The sequence below is a fragment of the Artemia franciscana genome, chromosome 10 (genome assembly GCF_032884065.1).
Source record: "Artemia franciscana chromosome 10, ASM3288406v1, whole genome shotgun sequence".
NCBI classification, from domain to species: Eukaryota; Metazoa; Arthropoda; class Branchiopoda; order Anostraca; family Artemiidae; genus Artemia; species Artemia franciscana.
The window spans coordinates 45,585,152-45,606,119 of NC_088872.1; the positions used below are offsets into that span (position 1 = coordinate 45,585,152).

The window sequence follows — 20,968 nt, forward strand, 5'->3', positions numbered from 1 at the left end:
AATTTAGTGATTTATTAATAATCAATTCTGTAATTACTTTTAGATTTATTATCCAAATTATTGAAAAATTATTAATTTTTTTAATTTAATTATTTAATAATTATAATTTCAATAATTCTTGTATTAATTTTTAGTTTATCAATTAATTAATAACCTATTATTTTCATTTATTAACTGCCCACTCTACTTTATTTTAATAAAAACGAAATTCAAAAAATTACGAAACGATTATAACCGTTAGATTATTTATCTGTAATTTTGCACCCCAAAACATTATGTGCCTGAGGCAAGTGCCCCCTCTGTCCCTCCCCTAAAAACACAACTGGATTAATTCTAGATTAAACAACTTAAAATGAATACGAGAAAGAATTTTAATAACAATGTAATATCAATTTACACACAAGCTGAAACAACAAAATCCCCAACTATGGTGTCACTACGCAAAAGGCCATTTGATCGATTTTCAAACATATTCGCAATGAAACACACGGAAATCCCTTATCAACTCCTATAATAAACGTTTAATTTACGAGTGTCAATTATCTAAGTCTATATAAGCTTTGGTTTCGAGCTGTAATCAATTCACTAAGTCTTGAGATCAGCAATATGCTAACTAAATTCGTAAAGCTTAAAGTCGCAATGTTGCACTGGACCAAATCTGAAGAAAAAATCTATCGATTCAGTCTTATATTGTTTCTTCTCCATGAGCTTTAACAATTTGTTGTTAAAGCCTTTTCACAGTTTATTACAGCCTTGGCCAAGTTGATCAACTGACTCGTGTTTTAGTTGGGACTGAGAAATTTGGTTTCTTCCGGAATTTTGTTGATTTGCATAGATGTATGGGTTACCTAAAAAGGAGAATGATCGGTCAGCAAAGGTACATTTCAAAGTTTTTGGTAACGAACTGTAGGCATTACGGGCAATTACGAAGGGAGAAGATATTTTGCGACCATTTCCCTCGTAATCTTGATACTCTTACGATTGTTCCTATTATTTTCCATTTAAATTACTAGTTTTTATGTTGTGACATCAACCCTGAAATATCACCCAAACCCACGTCCCCTCTAAATAATTTATGCGGCGTAAAATCCCCCACAGAAAATACTCCAGATAATTCTAATCCCCCCCCCCCGAGAAAATTTCCCTAGAGAATTCCATTGGAATATCTCCACAGTTAAAATTGAGTTGCCAACGAGAAAGCAGGACAAATAAATATCATTTCTTTTGGGATTTCTGGCAATTTCCTCCCGTATAAATTTTAACACGGAAAGCTCACTCCCAGAATCTTTCCTCACCACAGAAAATTCTACCCGTAGAAGATATCCCCTTTCCATAGCCTGAAAAATGTCTGTATACTTACCAACAACAAATACTATATATAAACAATAGAGACATTTCATAATTTGCAGCCCTTTCCCTGGGGACTCTGGGGGTCATGTCATCCTCAAAGGCATAGTTATCGGACCTTTCAACTATTCTGAACAATATGGCTATCTAAAAATTTTCATCAACTAAATTTGGAAAAGGGAGGGAGGGGAGCTAATCACCCTCCAACCTTTTGGTCAATTAAAAAATACATTCTCTGGGGCCAACCTGACTCTTATACATAATAATGATAGATGGCAATAAGCTTACCTAAGCTATAGATGTCAGGTGATTGATTTTTTCAAATGATAATTTCGACAGGACCTGTGCCTGTCATCATCAGGTTTAAATTCAAAAACAATCACCTGACATCCATAGCTTAGGCTAGCTTATTGCCATCCATCATTACTATGTCAATTAAAAAAGGGCACTAAAACTAATTTTCGTTCAAATGAGCCTTCTCCCAATCTTCTAGGACTATTGGTTTGCCGCGATCATCCCTGGGATGAACAAAACAAGAAGAAAAAACACGCATCCGTGACCTTTCTTCTGGCAAAAATACAGATAGGATACAGAAAATACATAAAATACAGTAGATAGGACCTTGAAACCTCTATCGTAGGGTTCTCTGATACGCTGAACCTGATGATGTATATTCAATAAGATACCTTGACCTTTAGGTGATATGTCCTCCCTTTTTCGAAAATCAGACAAACTTTCTCAGGCTCTTAGCTTTTGATGAGTAATAGTCAACTTAATTAGTCCTAGATGTTTGAAATCAGCATAAAAAGCCAATTATTTCGATGTATCTGTTGCAATAAAAATTCATTTCTATAGAATCTTGGTTACTATTGGGCCGTGTCACACCTTACTTACACTTCGTTACCACCACCAACTGTTTGATACATTTGGATTTTTGGAATCATAATTTTAAAAGTTACTCGAAACTAGCACTAATGTATCTAGGCTTTATTTGTTTTTTCCAAAAGGAAAAAAATTAGTTATTTTTCTTAAAATTAGAAAAATCTATTGTGAGATGTCTCTATTTGAAGTTTACTGAATGCCAACATGGCTTTAAACTTTACACAGTTTCAGTATCCTCATTTAAACACGCTATTTTAAGTTCAAGCTAATTCACAGGAGCCAATTGGGGGAAAAGCAGAAGGGGGCAATTTTTCCCTAGAGTTTATTGTCTCCCCTACTTTTTTGAAGAACGCCTTTTTCGGGATTTCCATTTCAAAAAATCAAAAATCACCCCCCACTCCTCCCTAGACTTTGAAATGCCTTTATTTTGTTTTCCATTAAAAAAAAAATCCGTATCCCCCCCAATATTTTTGCAAATTGGCACCTCTGACCTAATAACGTTTACTTAAAGCAAAGGCTCAAAATATTTAGGAAACTTTCCAATCAGCTTTGATGAGTTTTGTTTACAAAGGAAAGATCCACAGCCCCTTTTAGCCTGCATAGTAGACTAAAGCCGCTTAATTCAAAGAGGTGTGTAGGCAGGACAATTTTATATTCATACCTGCCAAAAAAAAACAATATCAAACAACAAAGACTAGATATAATACTTACTTAATAAAGTTCCACCAGGAGCCCCATACCCATATGAATATGAACTAGCATATTGGGGATAATGGCTTCCGTAAGAAGCGTATTCACTGCAAGCCATACTCGTGCTCGTAGCTATAAAATAAATGTAATATTAAAAGAATGCCACAAATTTTAAGTAATACTAGTCGTCCAACTAATAGTAAGCTCAGACAGATAGGAATTTGATAAAATCCCTTACGAATTCTGTCACTATTTTCAATTTGATTTTTTTTTTTAAATATCGTATAATGTTTTTCTAGTGAAAAAAGCAATTAAAACCTTAAGTATTTTCCTAATTATCTTATAAGATATCTTGAAACAGTTCAAGTTGAAAAGCAACAAAATCCTTAAAGGACTAAGCCAAAATTCTATGCGTCGGAGCTCAGTATAAGCTTTGTAGTTGTAATTTTTGGGGGACAAAAAAAAGGCACTTCCTTAATTTAGAAAGTTGCAGCGTTACAAGACTTCAGTATGAGTCTGCATCATAAATTAAGTCTCAGGAAAGCGCTAAGTGCTTTCAAATGCCTATTTTTACTCAAGTTTAGATTTTAGTAGATTTAATTTTATAGATTCTTGGAACCCTTATAAGTAGGTAGATCCATTTTGAGTGTAGATCCATTCCTCAGTGTTTCACATGACTAAACCAACAAATTATTGAGTTAGTGGAAGATAAAACTTCTCCATTGTTACCTAAATCGTTGAGTTTTTCATTTATGTTTTTAAGGTGAATTGTCTATTGAAATTAGAAGTACTTGGGCCTTCAAATATTTTTTACGGAAATAGGAAGTAAAACTGAAATATGAAACGGAAGTAAAAGTAAGTAAAACGTAAAACTAAAGTAAAACGTTAAACGGAAGTAAAACGTAAAACTAAAACGGAAATAAAACTAAGTAAAACTGAAATATGAAATATAAAGCTGCTTGTTTGTAGCGAAAATAAAAATCTAGAAAAAAAGCTGAGTGACAAGATGAAAAAGCAAAACACTCAGTAAAGACGGACTGATAATACGCATTATTACAGGCCCATTCACAATTAGATTTTACTAATACCGACACTTAGCTAGCGATAATTTGAGCCAATCAGTATTTTTCATAGAATTTTCAGCCAATGAGAACATCCTATGAAAAATCAGATTAGCTCAAACAAGTGCTAGCAAATTCTTTTTATTAGTTAGATCTCATTGTGAATGGGCCTTAAAGCATTTTCAGGTGGAACCTTCCTCATCTTTTTCAATGTGAATATTCAGCTCAAAATAATTGAAAAAGCAATAGACAAAAAGTGAATAAACTTGCCTAAAGCTGTGTATGGAGAAGAGACGACGGATATACCATCTCCTTTATCGGGTGACTTGAGGCCCATTTCACCACGGTGCATAGAGTGATTTGTGCTCTCCAAAGGGGGGGTAAAGCATTCCAAACTGGATGGTACATAATTATCGGACGGCAAGCCAACTAAATATATATCATGCGTTACTAGTGAGCTAAAACATGCATTAAATTATGTTTCAAAATATATACTAAAAACAAAAAAGCATAAAAATCTAATGACCTATGAATCTGGATATTTTTTTCTGGTATTAAGGCTAGCTAAGAGTAGTTCAACCTAATGAATGAGTGCAATTATAACCTCCACTTCCCTCAGTGGCGTTAACCTTAAAAAAACAAATTTAACTTTAAACCTTAGACATCACCTACACTCTTTTTCATTAAATAAAATAGTTTTTCATTAAAACTATTTTTTTAGGAGTGCAAAAAAACTCAAGCATAAGACGGTGGGAAGATTAAATTTAAACTAAAAATTAAATCCATGCCACCATTACGCCTGAAAGACAACTATTTCTATTATTTTTTCTTTGACCCAATCTAAAGTTTCTAACCAAATAAAATATGTCTTCATCGGCTGCAATAGATGCCTTTATGTAATGTCCAAAAGCTTAAGCTTCTTGAGATGCACTTTTTAAGACATAGGAAGCTGGTCGGGGGGTCAATCAAATTTATCCCCTAGTAGAAAATCCATCCTTCACTGGGGAATAGATTAGAGGACATATGAATATTTTAGACATAAGAAGCAAATTCGGTTCTATTAGAGATTGTGACGACCTTTTGAAAATAAATATTGTATTATCTTTAAAAGAACCAGAAAATAATGATGCTATTAAATTTTGTAAGAAAAAACACACGAAATAAATAATAATAAGATAATTTAAATTTAACCTGACTTTGTAGACAGAGCTGAGGACAATGAAAATAAAATTTAATAGTTTGAATTTGCTAGGTGGAAACTTATACGGCCGCATATATTTAAAAAATAAGAAAAATCATGAAAATATTTTTTAGTGAAAAAGATCTCAATATGGAGTTGTGGTTTTTGGTGGTAGTGGGTGTCAAATTAAAAAAAAAAACATGGAGGAAAAATCACCAAAACATAAGCTAAAAACACATGGTACCAAACAGGTTAAGAGGAATTAAATTATCTTCGAAGATAAAATTGTCTTTGGAAATCAATAGATTGTTTACGTTTCAATTTTTCTTGACCAAAAGTGTTGTAAAATTCGATCAATTAGCTCTGCTTAGATGTCTTATAGCTTCAGTGTATCAACACTGAAGAAAATCTGGCCCAGTCCTAGGAACTCCATACTTTTTTAGACAACCAATTGCTAAATCGTAATTTTTAGGTGTGAACAGAATTCAGATGGGTTCAGTGGACAAAATGTATTTTAATTTCACCACTTAGATATTTCATTTTGTGTCTTAACGTTATTGCTTCTGTCTCAAAACGCAGGTAAAAATTACAATTTGTTGACTAAATAATTACATATTATACAGTGGCGTGATTTCATCAGAATCTCGGGGGGGGGCAAAGTTGTAGCTAATTTACCCAAATCAAGTAATATGACACTGAAAACTAAAAAATGATCTATATATTACTATAAAGGCAAAGATATACTAAAAAAACTGATCTGATATACTAAAGAAAACAGATCTGGATACTTGAATTATGCTGGCTTGTCTTAGTTTTGACAAGATTGTTTGTAGAAACCATATTTAAGCAGGGGGGAGGGCAAACTGAGGTCTAGGGGGAAAATTCGGCCTGGATGGGGCAAAATCTAAATATTTCTCCTGTATCCTAAAAAAACTTGCTTATTCAGGGTGTAAGATTATCCTCTAGTTCCTTTTATAGCGGGATTAAATAACATTAGAAAAATATCTTCGATTTACTTAAAAGCTTAAAATTATTATAACTATAATTACAATAAATATCAAATATTATCAAATTAAATTATGTAATTTAAATTCTTATAGAATCATATACTGAGATTACAATCTTATATGCTTTAAGTGATATTGCAGTTTCAAACCGTAGTACATCAACCTCTCAGGGGGAAGGGGCAAATAAAGTAATCAGGCCCTGTCGGAAAAGCATAAAATACAGTTTGTTTTTGCACACTGGTGGCCCCCATTCAGAACCATCATAAACGAATATCGGAAAGAAAAAGAGTGTTTATTAATGTTTGACTTTTTAAAATTTATTTTCTTGCATCAAAATGGTATTAGTTTCTAACCAAAGTAAACAGAGATGAAAAGATGCACCATATTAAGGTACATTGTAAGGTCAAGTGCTTCGGTAATATATTTAGGGAAGAAGTTTTTTCTTTTATACTGATTAAAATACGTAACTTTCACCAAATTTGTGGGTGTACAGGAAAAGTAATTTCAGTATTTCCAAGCCAGAAATTCTTTCTCTAGTTTTTTAATTAAAATTTCTTTATATAAGAACTCAAAATTGGCACCTAGGCCTAATATATACTTGTAATCAGTTTACAATTGAAAATAATTTTCATTGTTTTTTTTCTTTCTGTGTACATTATGTCTTGCTCTAAATGTGCAAATTGTCTCACTCTAAATGTTTTTAAGTCTAAATTTTTGGTTTTTCCATAATTGGCTTGCAATTTCCTGGTTTGAATATTATTCCAAGTTCCATAGGTATTATTTTTAGATCACAAAATAGGTTTGTTAGGTTTCTAGGAGTCCTTGTCGAAGAGAATCTTTCATTTAAGAACCATATTAACCTTCTCCGATTAAAAGTGTCAATAAACTTAGCTATGATAAGTAAGCTAAGGTAAATTTCTTCCGGATGTATTTTAAATCTTCTTTATGATTCTCTCATACAACCGTACATAAATTACTATTCTATTGTTCGGATTGGGTACTTTCCCATCCCTATTAAAACCTTTCCCATCCCTATGTAAATCTTCACGGAACTTGTAACTCTGAAGTTCTATTGGTTGTTAGAATTCCAACCGTGAGGTCAGATTTTAGCCTTGTATACGCATGTAGTAGGGTTTGGAACTCCCTGCCGAAGAATATCAGACATTGCCACTCTATCAGGGTCTTCAAAAGACACCGTCGTTTTGACATTTAACCAAAATGTCAAAAGTCATTTGGTTAATGTTTCTTCTTATTCCTCTTTTTATATACTAGTTGGCCAGTTCAATTGAGTGTAAATAATAAAAAAAAGGTTTGATTTAACTATTCGCATTTTTACATTTTTCTTTCCTTTTTTTCCTCTCCGTGTTTATTTCCCTTATCTTATATTATGAATTCTGCTAGAAATGAGTGTAATGTTTTTTTTTCTACGCTCACAGGCCATGAAGCCTTTTTTTGGGGGGGAGGGGGTGGTGTTAAAAGAGATGCATGTATTGATTATTTGATATTAATAAAGTTGAAGTTGAAAATGCGTCACAGTCGTAAACCAACCAAATTAAAGCACACTTTTTACCACATAAATATATGGAAGTTATCTCTCTTTTTCTCACAAGTCTTAACCCCAGTGCATGTACTACACCATACACCGTAAACCGCACACCGTAAAATTTCCCTTCAAAGTAAGAATATCTCACCTTGCTGATATTGGAGGGAGTCCAAACTTGGATTGAGCATATGAGCCTTTATTTCTTGCATGCTGATAGGTGTTAAAGGAGTCAGAGATCCACTACCTACAAATGCAAAACGAAAAAAATAAGCACAACTACATGCACATGCTAAATAATAAATTTTAAACAAATCTAACTAAATATATAAGCAAGTTAGAAATATAAAGATATTTAACACAAAGTAAAAATAGCTGTTTTTTTACATTCAGACAAACCATATTGAATTTTATTTGATGTATAATTTATAGAAATATTTTTTTAATATTCAAGCTTAATTGTTTTCAAGCTTAATTGTTATTTTCAACAATTATTATTGTTGAAAATTATTATTTTCAAGCTTAATTGTTCTCTTGTGACTCTTTAAAATTAATAACAATATTGCACTCATTGATTTTTTTTTTATCCTTATCTTTTTCTTGTCAGTGAAGGAACAAAATTCAGTTTGTAGAACTCTAACACTAGAGGCAACAATAAAATTAAAAAAAGGGTAAAAGGTAAAGGATGTGGCACTAGACCCTTAAGGTCCGAACCAGCGGTGCTGATCTACATCTCAGGGCCCTTGAGCCAGGAAGTGCAATGGGGGAATGAGGGCTAGCCATCCTGTGCTTTTGCACACCCTACCTATTTACCTTCCCCAGATTTCTCCAGGTACCCATTTAGAGCTGGGTCGACTCTGGCTGAGCTTACAGAGTCATGCCCCTGACACTCGTCCCAAACTGAATAATTGGGTAACTAGGATTCGAACCCTCGCCCTCTTGGACAAAGGATCCTAATCCAGCGCACCAATCCACCTCGGCTAGGACGGCAACAATAAAAGTAAGGACTTTATGAATCTCAAGGAGCTGTATTTTAGAGGAATGGGCATAAATAGGATACCCTCTTAAACATATGGCAATAAGCACTGAGCTTATAAATCAAGAATATATACAATTATTAATTTTCATTTTCAGCACTCATAGCCCCTCCCCTTTTAATCTGATTTATGTAATATTTCGTTGGAAGTTTCTTCGAGTATTGCCACATTGTTGATTTTTAAAGTTGTTCTGCATGTCTGCGGTAAGTTGCCAACAAATAACTGAATTTTTAATTACCGATGTTTTCTTCAGAAATGAAAGGATAGATTTGACTTACCAAGTGAAGTTCCCAGAGGTGGTGTATATATTGTTGTACCAGCTTGGGTCATAGAGCTGATGGTATCGTAAATTGCATCTGTGGCAGCTGATGAGGCCGGTGTTCCAAAGTGATCAGATGTTGCAAAGCTTGGCAGTGAGGTATAAGCGGATTGACCGGTTGCCGTGCCTTGAGTGGAAATTTCGGGTACGAGCTGTAGGAGGTTGGTAGGTTGCTTCGTATCGTCTTTGATTGATCCCCATTTTCCAGGCCATACCTGTAAACAAAGCAATCGGGTATTAGGCGTCTAGCATAGGAGGAGGCAACGGCTCACACCTGAGGTACGACTCTGAAATATCTATATTTTGTGGATTTAGCAAAGAAATTAAAATAACAATGAATAAAGAAATTAATTTAAAGATGAGACAATTGTGTCTTTAATAACACTTGTGTCTTTAATGGAAGATTAAAAACAGAGCAACTAAGACATCAGACAGTGAGGTGTTTGAAACCGAAAGTAGTAAACATAAAAGCAATTTTGAGCGAACATCTAGTGATGGAAAATAAATAATAGGGACAGAATGAAATATAAAACAACGATTGATCCCCAATTTTCAGGACATACCTGTAAACAAAATAAATAGGCAATAGTCATCTAGAGTTAGAGGGGAGGCTAAGAAATTAACCTACGATGAGATACAAGCTTGTTTACGGAATTTATAAGAGACTCAGATAAAAAAGTAGACTGAATTAAAAAATTACACACGTAAATGTGTTGCATGACAACCAAAAGATTGCTATTCTGGTCAGCACCATATCAAGAGGGAGGCTGACAGGTTTAAACCTCCCCCCCCCCAAAAAAAAAATTGACAGACTCGCACAAAAGTAAAAAAAATATTTACACAGATGTTTGCTTCATTTTGTATATTTTATTGTTACACTCACCCCCCCCCCACCACACACACACACACACACAATAACCCTCAGTGAACAAAAATTTTAGATACAGGAATGGTTCCAATCCCTCTTCTACTAGATCTATTAATTTACCACCTTCCTACATTTTTCAGAACAACGTAAAATATTATAAACTTTTAACTGAACTGTAAAAAGAATGAAAGAGCATACCAAATCTAATATTTAGTTCATTTTTGATTACTTTATTTTTACTTTGACCACCAAGTTTCATTTCAGTAATTCAGTCATGTAGTGTTAGCTATGTAAATAAGCTGACAATGGTGCTCTGATTCCGTGGAGGAACATTATAGATTTCACATTGAAAGAGAAAGTTACATGTCAAATATGGTGTGTCGATTTTAATTATTATGAAATATCCACAACTATTCCAAATATAAGAAATATAACACGATAGTGTGAAGGAATTACTTACATTATATATTTGGTCTGCATTGTACTGTAATCTCTGACGCTTAATATCCTCTTCTGTCAGAACTAATGAATCACGTTCGTCTAGAATAAGAACAAACAAATAAAAACCACTCTGACGGCAAGAAAGCAGCTATCTCTTGCTATCTTAACGCTGCATCTTTTTTTAGTTGCTTTCTATTATAGAACGCAGCTATCTCTGCACCTAGTAGCTAGATTTCAACTTATTACAAAAGGGTACCAAGGATTAAATCATGCCTAGAACAAATATAAACCTTTCTAAGAGGTACAGAGGGACAAACCCGTGAAGAACGAAAATAACATCCCAATTTCACTTAAGTTTGTCAGAGAGCCCCTAAAAATCACAATTCAAGTAATAAATAATTACTTAAAATATGCGATTTTATTTATTCAGTTTACGTTCAATACGTAGACTATTTTGCAAAAAAATAGGAGGGGGGGTTATCACCCAGTTGATTTATTAGCCTGCAGAACCTTATGCCTACAGAATCTTCATTCTATATAAATTTTGTTTTTACAATGTATTGGGTATCTAAAAAGGTTGAGCCAAACGAATCTCTTTAACTTTAGCCGGGAACCCCCTCTGACAACTTTGGTGATGCAGTCTTTCAATTTTAGTAGTATAGAGCTTTTTAGCAATGGATAACTATGAATAGCTAATTGGCACATATATAAAAAAGCAGTTTTTGTAGAATAGCATCCAGCTTGACTGCAATATAGCTTAATTAGTTCTTTTCCCTATTGATCGTCTTTCCTGACGAAAACATAAGTTAACGTACAAGCTCTCCTTTGGGAATAAAAAGCACTCAAGTTCAAGCTAACAAAATCCGTGGTTGAGTGCTATGAGACGCCTGGAGTGAGGTGAGCCGAGCGGAGTGGACCGAAACGACCGATCTTAAAAAGAAAAGCCATGACGTGACTTGGATTTCAAAGAAAGAAAGTTCCTGAAAAACGAATCTTTTGAAAACGTGGAAGGCATGAACATCAAGAATAAGTTTTGTTACATTTTTATGGTAGTGAAATTTACAAATCAAAACTGTAACTTTGCAGCTAAGGGGCAGATGACATGGAAAAATAATTGACTTTTTTTTTATTTGAGAGAGCGGATGAAATAGAGTGGTTATATACTTAGAGAGGCCATACTTAGGTATACTTAGAGTAGCTATATACTATACTTAGAGTGGCTATACACTATACTTAGAGTGGCAATAAATCCAAACAAAGCTACGGCAGCTGTCGAGCTAAGGCTCTTGTCTCAATATTCTGGAAAACTGTGACAAAATGTCACTGATTTCCAAAACTCCCTTAAAAAGGTATATGACAAGTAAAACTTGTCAACAATGACAACACTATAGCTCACCTCAAAATTAAACTGAGGTTAAAAAAAGAGGCTTTGCAAGTTGTGTGGCCAATATTTTTCCATGATTAACTTGTCTGCTTTTCTGTTTTAGTTTTATTTTTAAAGCAAGATTTTTATTTCAAATAGTTTACTGTATATCCGTGTATAAGACCTCTTCCCGTGCGTTTACGTACTGCATTGGCCCAATTTTCCATACCGTTTTAATCCTCAATTCTCTGTGTCAAAATCCATGAAAAAAATCATCAGTGCCAGAGCCCCACAAAAGGGGGTACGGTAGCATTAACTTGCAAGAAATCCCCAAAAGCACCGCAGTTCTCGCCTTTAAAATATTGTTTCCGAGAGCTAATGAAGAGGAAATATCTGTTCCCTAGACTGAAAATGACCTTGGCATAAGTAGCACTAACCATGAAAAGGGCCGTAAATCTGTATCTTATGGAGACTCTACAGCTGACCGGGCCAACTGCAACACAACCAAAACTTTCGCCTTTAAAATATTGTTTTCCGAGGGCTAATGAAGTGGAGATATCCGTTCCCTAGACTGAAAATGACCTTGGCATATGTAGCGCTAACCATGAAAAGGACCGTAAGTCTGTATCTTATGGCGCCTTTACAGCTTACCAGGTCAACTACAACACAACCAAAACTTCCTTCATTTTGTCAGACTACGTATCTTATCAGTAATGACATTCAACTTTCAGTTTGAGCGGCACTCTAACAATTATAACGATGTTTGAATACAGAAGAACAAGCTAATTCCTACCGTTAACCCGTCGGCGTTGTTTAATGTCATGGATAAATCTGATTCAACCCCTGGTCCCCCATCGGGGAACGTATGTCACTTTATTCACTCAAGTGGGACACTAATGACTCTTCAATAGTTCTAGAGCTTATCACTCTTGACACCACTCGTAAGATCTTGCCTATGGGGATCAGTAAGGGATTTGTGTAGTGTTATATCCCCTTTATATTGAAAATTGATTTAAGGATAGCGCACTTGGTGGTTAGGCGGTGAATAGGCTACTCATACAAGGGTAGATTGCAGATAAGTGCTTGTAGACAAACAGGAGAATCTAATTCAGGGTGGTGAAGTAAACAAACTCAGCAGGTTGGATGAAATGGAGTGGGGATGTGTGGAGACATACAAAAGAAAATTTGAATACTGGATTATTGAAAGCTAACCTTTTCTTCATTAGCAAAACATATTAATAGCTTGTTGAGTTCCGATTAATGCATGCAACTTAAAAAAAATAAACACAATTTTTGTGATGAGCAATAAAAACATTCTCGGACGGAGAAGGCCGTATGCAGGGGAGCTACAGGTCTGAACCCTCCCCCCCTCCCAAAGTTTTGCGCAAGTCGTGAAAACGAGATAAAATGCCCACAAAAATTGATGAGTTTTTTTTCTACTTTTTTTTGTACCTCCCCCCCCCCCATGAAACAAACCTGGATGCACCCTTGCGGACAGACAAGACAATTTTTGAATGCAAACATATATCATAAAGTGTTAATTGTCTACTTTTACTATACCATTTTGTAATACAATACAATTGCCTACTAATACGATTTTTTTATGAATAATAAAAACATTCTTGGATTGACACGGCTGTATCCAGGAGGATAAACAGGGTTTGACCCCCCCCCCCCCCAAAGAAAACCTAAAAAATGCGTAAAAAAACAAAATGCGTAAAAATAATTTCTTATGTGTTTTTTAAGTTTTTCGTATCTCCCCCCACCCCAAGAAAAAAAATCCTGGATTTACCCTTGCGGACGAATAAGACAATTTTTGAACGCAAATACTTATCAAAAAGTGTTAGTTTTGTACTTGCTTTAACATAAAGAATGATAATATTTTTATCTCTTAAATTATAATCATTCTTAATAAAAAGATTTGGGTTAAATTGCGAGGCTTGTGAAATAATACGAAATTTAACACTTTTCAGGCATAACGCATCAAGATTGCTGTTTTAACTTTGTTTCTTTTGAATCAATACAGAAGATTAATTGTGGAAGTCATATCTGTAAATTAATTATACAGCTGAGATCTCTGCAAATCTGATAAGCACTAAAGCTAATACAGTTGAAAAACTAGCTGTTAAAATGTGATTTCTCAAAGTATACAACTGCTTTTAACATCGCTTTGATCCGTCAGATACAATTTTAAGAAATTAAGCTCGTTTAGCGGACTGAACGGAATTAAACCTTTTGTGGTCGTTCTCTTGCGAAAACCTAGCGTGTAAAGATTCAGACTTCTCTTGACCAAAAAAAAAAAAAAAAAATGCTTGGTTCGCTTTAAAACACTGCCACCCATTGTTAAGGCAGGCTTTTGCAGTGGCACCAATTCAGAATAATGTAGAGGGGGGGGGGGGTAAATGTATTTTTCAAAATCTATGGGCGCCAATTTTGTTTTGTTTTTCCATATTTTTTAACGAAAATACATGAAGAATTTTTTAATGAAAATATTCCAAAATAGGTATTTTTCAAAATCTGGAGGGGAGGGGGTAGGTTACTCCTCCACCTTTCTCTCCACCCTCTTCATATGAATTTACTCCCGGGCTTATGATTATGGGTCTTTCCTTAATCTTGGGAGTTTTATCAGTTTTCCCTTCTTCAATAGGCTACAATTTGATATATAAAGGACCTGTTTTGCTCTTTTTTGCGAATATGGGCTCGTGCAGAAAATGGATCCCTTCAAAAATAAGTTCTTGGATGCATACCTAGTTGAAGTCTTTCCATTTCGGATAATAAGTGATTTTTTTTCCTACTTTTTGTCAGCGCGAAAATTTGGTGTCAGTGCGGTACAATTTTTGATGCACGTGCGTAAGAATGAAAAAAAGAAAAAACAAAAACAAAGGGTTAAACAAAAGCATAATAGCTAGGATAAAAATCAAACTTTCACACGAAATGACATTTCTGGAGCAAAGAAAAATGACAAAGTCATACGCATAACACGCACCAAAGCCTTATGCTTTGCGAATCTCGTGCCGTTCTAGCCAGTGATCACGAAGAATAGACCCCTTTGATTCCGGCCAGCAGCACCCTTCCAGCCAGGGGGTCGAATTGGGGCAGCTGGACCGTGATGGACCTGCACAAACATACGTCAAGAGTAATAGCTTATTTGGATGTTTCCAGGGAGGTCAAGATATACGATTTCCGATTATGTAAGCGAAAGCATGAGAGGGACTGATTAAAAGGTCAAAGTTTCTAAAAGTCATGGGAAAATCATGTAACTGAGACTTCATTAACTCGGTTAAGCCCCAATATATATAGGAATTGCTTAGAAGGCTGAAACGGGGAAAAAGGGGTTTTCTGGTTTTACAGTTTTGATTATGTCTGAATATGTTCTGAGCAAGTTCCAACAGTATATCTCAACGTTTCGTGGTGAATAAAAAAAATCAATGCATCTAGACGTACAAGGGTGCAAAAACTTATTCCGGGTAGGGGGGATTCTCCGAATCAGTAACAAAAAGTGATTTGCACAAAATTATTAATTTGAACCATTGAATAAATATTAATAGCACCAAAACTCTGAAAGGGAGGGGTTAGGAGTTAAAGCCCCCCACATTTTGCGGTTATGCATAGTTGTATTTGGCTATTACTTCTTTTTCCACAACACAAAATTTTAGTTAACATACAATCAACATCTGAACTATAAAACGGAATCTTCTTGGACAATCATCGATTTTCTTTCGCAAAAATAAATAAAATGTGTTGCAGATAAGTATTTTATAAAAGTTTTTAAGACTGTATTTTATTGTAAACCCTTAGCAAAAAGCGGCAAAACCAATAATGAATACGTAAAAAGACTGGTCTGGATCACTATCATCGGCTGAGGATATTTCAAAAGTCTCAAAAGACTTTCAAAGATTCATATTCAGCTTGTTACTTACGAGAGTGTCTGCAACGGGAAGGGGGGAGACTGGACAGTTCCCCTTGCCATAAAATCCCAACTGCATACAAATCTGAAATTGCTGTAGCGATGAAAAACCCAACCCTTTTGTAGAAAAAAAGCTTTGTCTGGCCAAGCATCCGCAATGTTTCTTTTTTTCAGAAAAACAAAAAAGGAAGCAAGTTAGACAAAAACAGAAGCAAAAGTAAAAAAAAGATAAGAAAAAACAGATAGAAATAGAAACAGAAGTAAAAACAGCAACTGGACAAAACAGAACAGACACAGAAAAGGGTCCGTCAAAAAAAATATTACCTGTTTCTCCTTCCTGTTCTGTTCTTCGGAGAAACAGAAACAGAAATAGGCTAGACAACAAAATAAACGTAGTAAAAACAGAAAAGGGAAAAAACGGAACAGAAAAAGAAACAGGTTCGTCAAAAATAGATGATCTGTTTCTCCGTATTCTGTTCTTCGGAAAAATAGAAGCAGAAACAGGTTAGACAAAAATAGAAGCAGAAAAAAACAGAATCGGGAAAAAACAGTACAAAAACAGAAACAGGTCCGTCAAAAACAGGTGATCTATAAACCCTTTCTGCTCTGTTCTTCAAAAAAAAAAAAAACAGAAACAGGTTAGACAAAAATAGAAACAGAAGTAAAAACAGAAACGGGAAAAAACAGAACAAAAACAGGTCCGTCAAAAAAGGTGATCTGTTTCTCCTTTCTGTTCTGTTCTTCGAAAAACAGAAACAGGTTAGACAAAAATCGAAACAGAAGTAAAAACAGAAACAAGAAAAAAAGAACAGAAACAGAAACAGGTACATCAAAAAAAAGATTACCTGTTTCTCCTTTCTGTTCTCTTTTTGAGAAACAGAAACAGGGTAGACAAAACAGAAACATAATTAAAAACAGAAACAGTGCCAACGCTTATTCCCGATCTTTAGACTGCATGTAAAATATTTTTCAGTTATACCCCCCGCTCCAAAATGGTAATACAGTTACCCAAAATTGATGAAGAAATACAATTTGCCCAACTTTTATATAAGATGTATATGCATAATTATTTAAATCGTATATCAGACAGAGATCCAACTGTTTAAGTTTCTCTAGTGATCAAGACTAAGACATCTAGCTTCGTTGATTGTCATTAGCCGACTCAGGCAACAATAAGCTATTCCCGTTTACGTATCCTAGGATCGACGAAGCGTAGCGGTTCTTAGAAAATCGCCGGAAAGAGGGAACTATGAAGTCACACGACCCTAATAACGATACGATGGGATAAATCAGTAAACGAGGAATGATTTTTTATGATGAAAATATATGAGGGAACTGAGGTTCGACAAGTACCTAATTATTCAGTAGGGATCCACCAGCGAATTCAGCCATCCTTGCATAATGACATAGGCGGGACTTTTAATTAAAGCAATAGTCACTAAGTATGAAAATTAGGCAATTTAGATGATTTGGGAGTAGGTTTTCTGTTAGTAAATCACCCATAATGCTCAAAGCACCCTATTTATTTTTAGGAGGACGAAAGACAGTTCAAAACTTAGAAACTCGCAAAGAGCTCTTTCAGCATTAGGTAATATATTTAACTGGGACCTTGAAAGCAACATTGAGGATAATTTTCCATATGGAATTATATATTTCTATACATTTAACAGAAATAGAAATGTTCTGAAAAGTAAAAAAAATCGCCATCTCATTGATTAGAGGTTCCCTTGTGTATTGATACTTCAGTACCTAAAAATGGTAACTAGACAATTTTCTATAGTACTTGGGTCCTCGACTAGTTGGTAGAATGTAACTATTTGATTAAAAAATAAACTAATTAAAAGATTGTATCTAAGAAACAAGCATGAATGCAATGAGTATGTGAAAAAATCTAAATTTTTTACTAATTCTCATAATATTCTGTAAGATCACATTGGATGACCAAATAATTTGCGAAGAAGTCCATCCTGTTGCCCTAAGAAGCATCTAAGAAGCATCGCGTGAAATCAAATAATATGTGGAATTCTAATTTCCACTCGTCCTAGGTGGCTGACACGCAAGACTGAAAATCCTTTGTCTGTGAGGACGAGGGCTCGACACCTAGCGTCACTGGCTATTCAGTCTGAGGATGACTCTGTAAATTCAGCCAGAATCAATCCAGCTCTAAATGGGTACCTGGAGAAACCTGGGGAAGGTAGACAGAAAGGGTGTGTGAAAGCACAGGATGGTTGACCCCCCCCCCATTCTACTCCCTGGCTGAAGGGCCATAAAACAGAGATCAGCACCATTGGTAGAGACTATAATGTCGAATACCGTGCTCTTTACCTTTTTTAATTTAAGTAGAGGTGTTAAACTTCTATACATAGCTAGCAAACTTATTATTCTATGGCTCAGGCACTTAACATCCAACCAGGTTTGAATTTGTTTATGTGTTATTGTTATTTGTTTCATGTGAGTTGTGAAAGTGCTGTAAGTAGATATTCCTTTTAGCACTTTTCACAGAAAAACACAATAATACAACCAAATCAAAAAAAAATTAATGATACAGTAGCCAAGTATACAGGGGAAGGGAGGCGAAGCTTTGGAATTATACCCTCTGGAAAGACAAAGCCTTTGCAATTTTACCAGTATAATTTCTTTTATTCCACACCCCTCTTGAAGTTAGTTTCTGCACAACTGCCTGAAATTTAATCTTGACTTCACATGTTTGTTATAGAATAAAATCTCAACCAGATGAAAATAGAACGTTTTGAGATAGATTTGACACGTTAGAAAATGACCCATTTCGATTAAAGTGGCATTAAAAACATACCTTCTTCTCTTTTTCTTTTGATATTTCCATTAGGATCTGTATGAGTTATTCCGAGTATTCCACTTATACTATAAGACCCAGGCCTGTCATGAGGGCCGTGTCCGGGATGGCCAGAAGATCCATGGGTGATAACTGAAGTAGCTTGTGAAAGACCAGTGGGACTGCATGAGCCGCTACTATTACCTCCAACTCCCTTAGCTTTCTCAGCTGCTTTGTTTCGAACAATCCTTAAAAAGACAAGACTGTGCAGTAAAGAGGGCTATAAAGTACCAAGAACAGTGAAAATCAGTCTTTGGAAGTGGAAACTTACACAATCAAATATGTTTTAAAATTTCCAGAAGGGCATTACATACATATTTATCCAAAATTTAAGGGAAAAAAAAAAACAAGGAAATCATTTATACTGAATTGATCTCCATATGTAGTTATACAGTTTTAGAAAATAGATGGTGCAAAATAAAAAATAAAAAATAAATAAAGAGAGGTTGAAGAACCAGTATAAGCCAGCTAAAAACATAGGACAGTAAATAGCTTAAAATTATATAGCTTTCTTTTGAAAGTGTTGCCACCATTGGGAATCGACAGATTATTAATGTTTGAATTTATTGATTTTTTATTCTTACAAAAAAACGCCGTTCGGTGCCATCTTAAGCCGTTCGGTGCCATATGTTTTTAGCATATTTTGTTGATATTTCAGCTTTTTCCATTTTTTTTTAAGTTTCGCGCCCACAATTACCAAAAACTGCAAAACTGTTCACAGAGTTCTTCTGCATAAAAAAAGAGCCCCCGACTCTTCCTATTTTTTGAAGATATATGCGTTTCTGTTAGATTTCATTTTACCAATAAAACACTCACATACCATTTTCACCGTCCTTGGTGTTTTAAGGCTTATGGTTCTGGACAAGTTTTTGGTATGCTGGAGGTTGCCACCTCCGCAAGGCCTTGCTCTTTGCGCTATAGTTTTTTATATAGAATTTTAAACAAAGCTTATTATTCTAATTAAACGACCATTGTGTTTAAGGAATAAGTTTAAAAGAATTAGGACAAAAAGTCAAAACTTTAGCGTAAAGAGCAAGGTCTTGTTGAAGGGGAAACTCCTTTCATATAAGTAATAATTTCTGTTCGTTTTAAGTTTTGATGCTGCTCCTTGCTTTCACTTTAAAAACTTGTTTTTTTTTAATTAATCTCTGATCGTTTTAAAATAATATTGCGAAATTCGGCTCTCTCTTCACGAAAAATTCCGGTACTTGTGTATTATACGCAACTCACTCAAGTTTACGATGTGTAAAACTCGAGAACAAACCGGTTTCTTCGTTGGTTTCTTCATTCCTTTAGAAACAAATTTGGGCTGTAGACTTACACAATAGGGGGGGGGGTTAAAGTATAGCGGGTCTTCATGCAAAATGTACAAGGTACCACTATTCTGCATATTATGAAGTAAGAGTTGTTTTCTGACTTCAAACTGCCCCCTCCCCCTTATATGCAAATTATAGCCCAAACTATAAATTTCCCATCTATTCTGTCACTTGTCTTTGTCTAACGAAAAAACCGATTTGTTCTCGAGTTTTACACAGCGTAAACTTGAGTGAATACACAAATACCAAAATTCCTTCCCTCTACGGTAAATAAAGAAACAAAACTCAAATGAAATTCTCACATTTGGAAAGCCGTATTCTCCATGGGGGGTGCTATTCGGGGTGGAGGGTATTTTCCGGGAGGGCATTTTCCACGGGGGTATTTTCCGAGGGGGTATTTCCTAGGGGATATTTTCCGGGGGATATTTTCCAGGGTTGTTTTCCGCAGGAGGAAGGGGCTACTTTACGGGGGGTAAACTTCGAGGGGGGGTTAAACACCTAGAACCATGTATTAATACAGACTTTACCCATTGGAGCAAAAATTCATACGATACTAATTTATGATTTGACTATAAGAATTACTTCTTATCTATGAACATTTTTTGGCAGAAAGTGGCATCAATTCACTTAAATTTAGGGGGGGGAGGCGTAATTTCCAATATCTAGTCTGGAACATATTTATATTTTTCTATTTTTCAATGAAAATATAAAAAGACATTTCTCAATGAAAACACCACAAATAATCATTTTTCATAATTTAGGGGGAATCTAGGGGGCACAAGCCCGCTCCATAACTGATGCTGGCAGATCAATAGCTTGAATTTTGTATGCCAGAGAAGTTTCACATTTGTCTGAAAGAATATATTATAAAAGACTAGTCTTTTGTATTTCTTTACTCATTAGAGGGAGAAATTCCCCTCCTCTAAACTGAAGGAGCCTATGAAAAGAAACATGTTTCTGGGAAAGGTATTATGGTCTGAGTGGATTTCTTCACTAAATTAGAAGGATGAATACCCCTATAGTTAAGTTTATCTGTTTGTTTCTTGTGGCCATTGTGATAGGGTTCATATTTCGAAAAGATATAAATCTAAGGAAAACGTATTAAAGCGGTGTTCAAGTTCATCTTGGTAGTTAGTTTACCCCTGAAGGTGTTAACGAC

General features: G+C 35.0%; 1 protein-coding gene across 9 annotated transcripts in view; it reads right to left on the minus strand.

Annotated features, from left to right (window-relative positions):
* Positions 1 to 357: 357 nt before the first annotated feature.
* Positions 358 to 20,968, minus strand: part of LOC136032255 (paired box protein Pax-5-like) — an 87,458-nt gene continuing 66,847 nt past the window's right edge. For 6 of the 9 annotated variants that reach the window (XM_065712497.1, XM_065712498.1, XM_065712494.1 and 3 more), the window contains 7 exons: positions 18,455 to 18,681; positions 10,392 to 10,471; positions 9,023 to 9,278; positions 7,859 to 7,954; positions 4,251 to 4,409; positions 2,941 to 3,051; positions 358 to 848 (listed from right to left, as the gene is read on the minus strand). In XM_065712497.1, coding sequence (XP_065568569.1) covers positions 736 to 848; positions 2,941 to 3,051; positions 4,251 to 4,409; positions 7,859 to 7,954; positions 9,023 to 9,278; positions 10,392 to 10,471; positions 18,455 to 18,681 — 1,042 coding nt within the window. In that variant the 3' untranslated portion in view covers positions 358 to 735. The remainder of the gene's footprint in view (positions 849 to 2,940; positions 3,052 to 4,250; positions 4,410 to 7,858; positions 7,955 to 9,022; positions 9,279 to 10,391; positions 10,472 to 18,454; positions 18,682 to 20,968) is intronic. The other 3 variants (XM_065712500.1, XM_065712499.1, XM_065712501.1) reach the window with 2 other exon arrangements.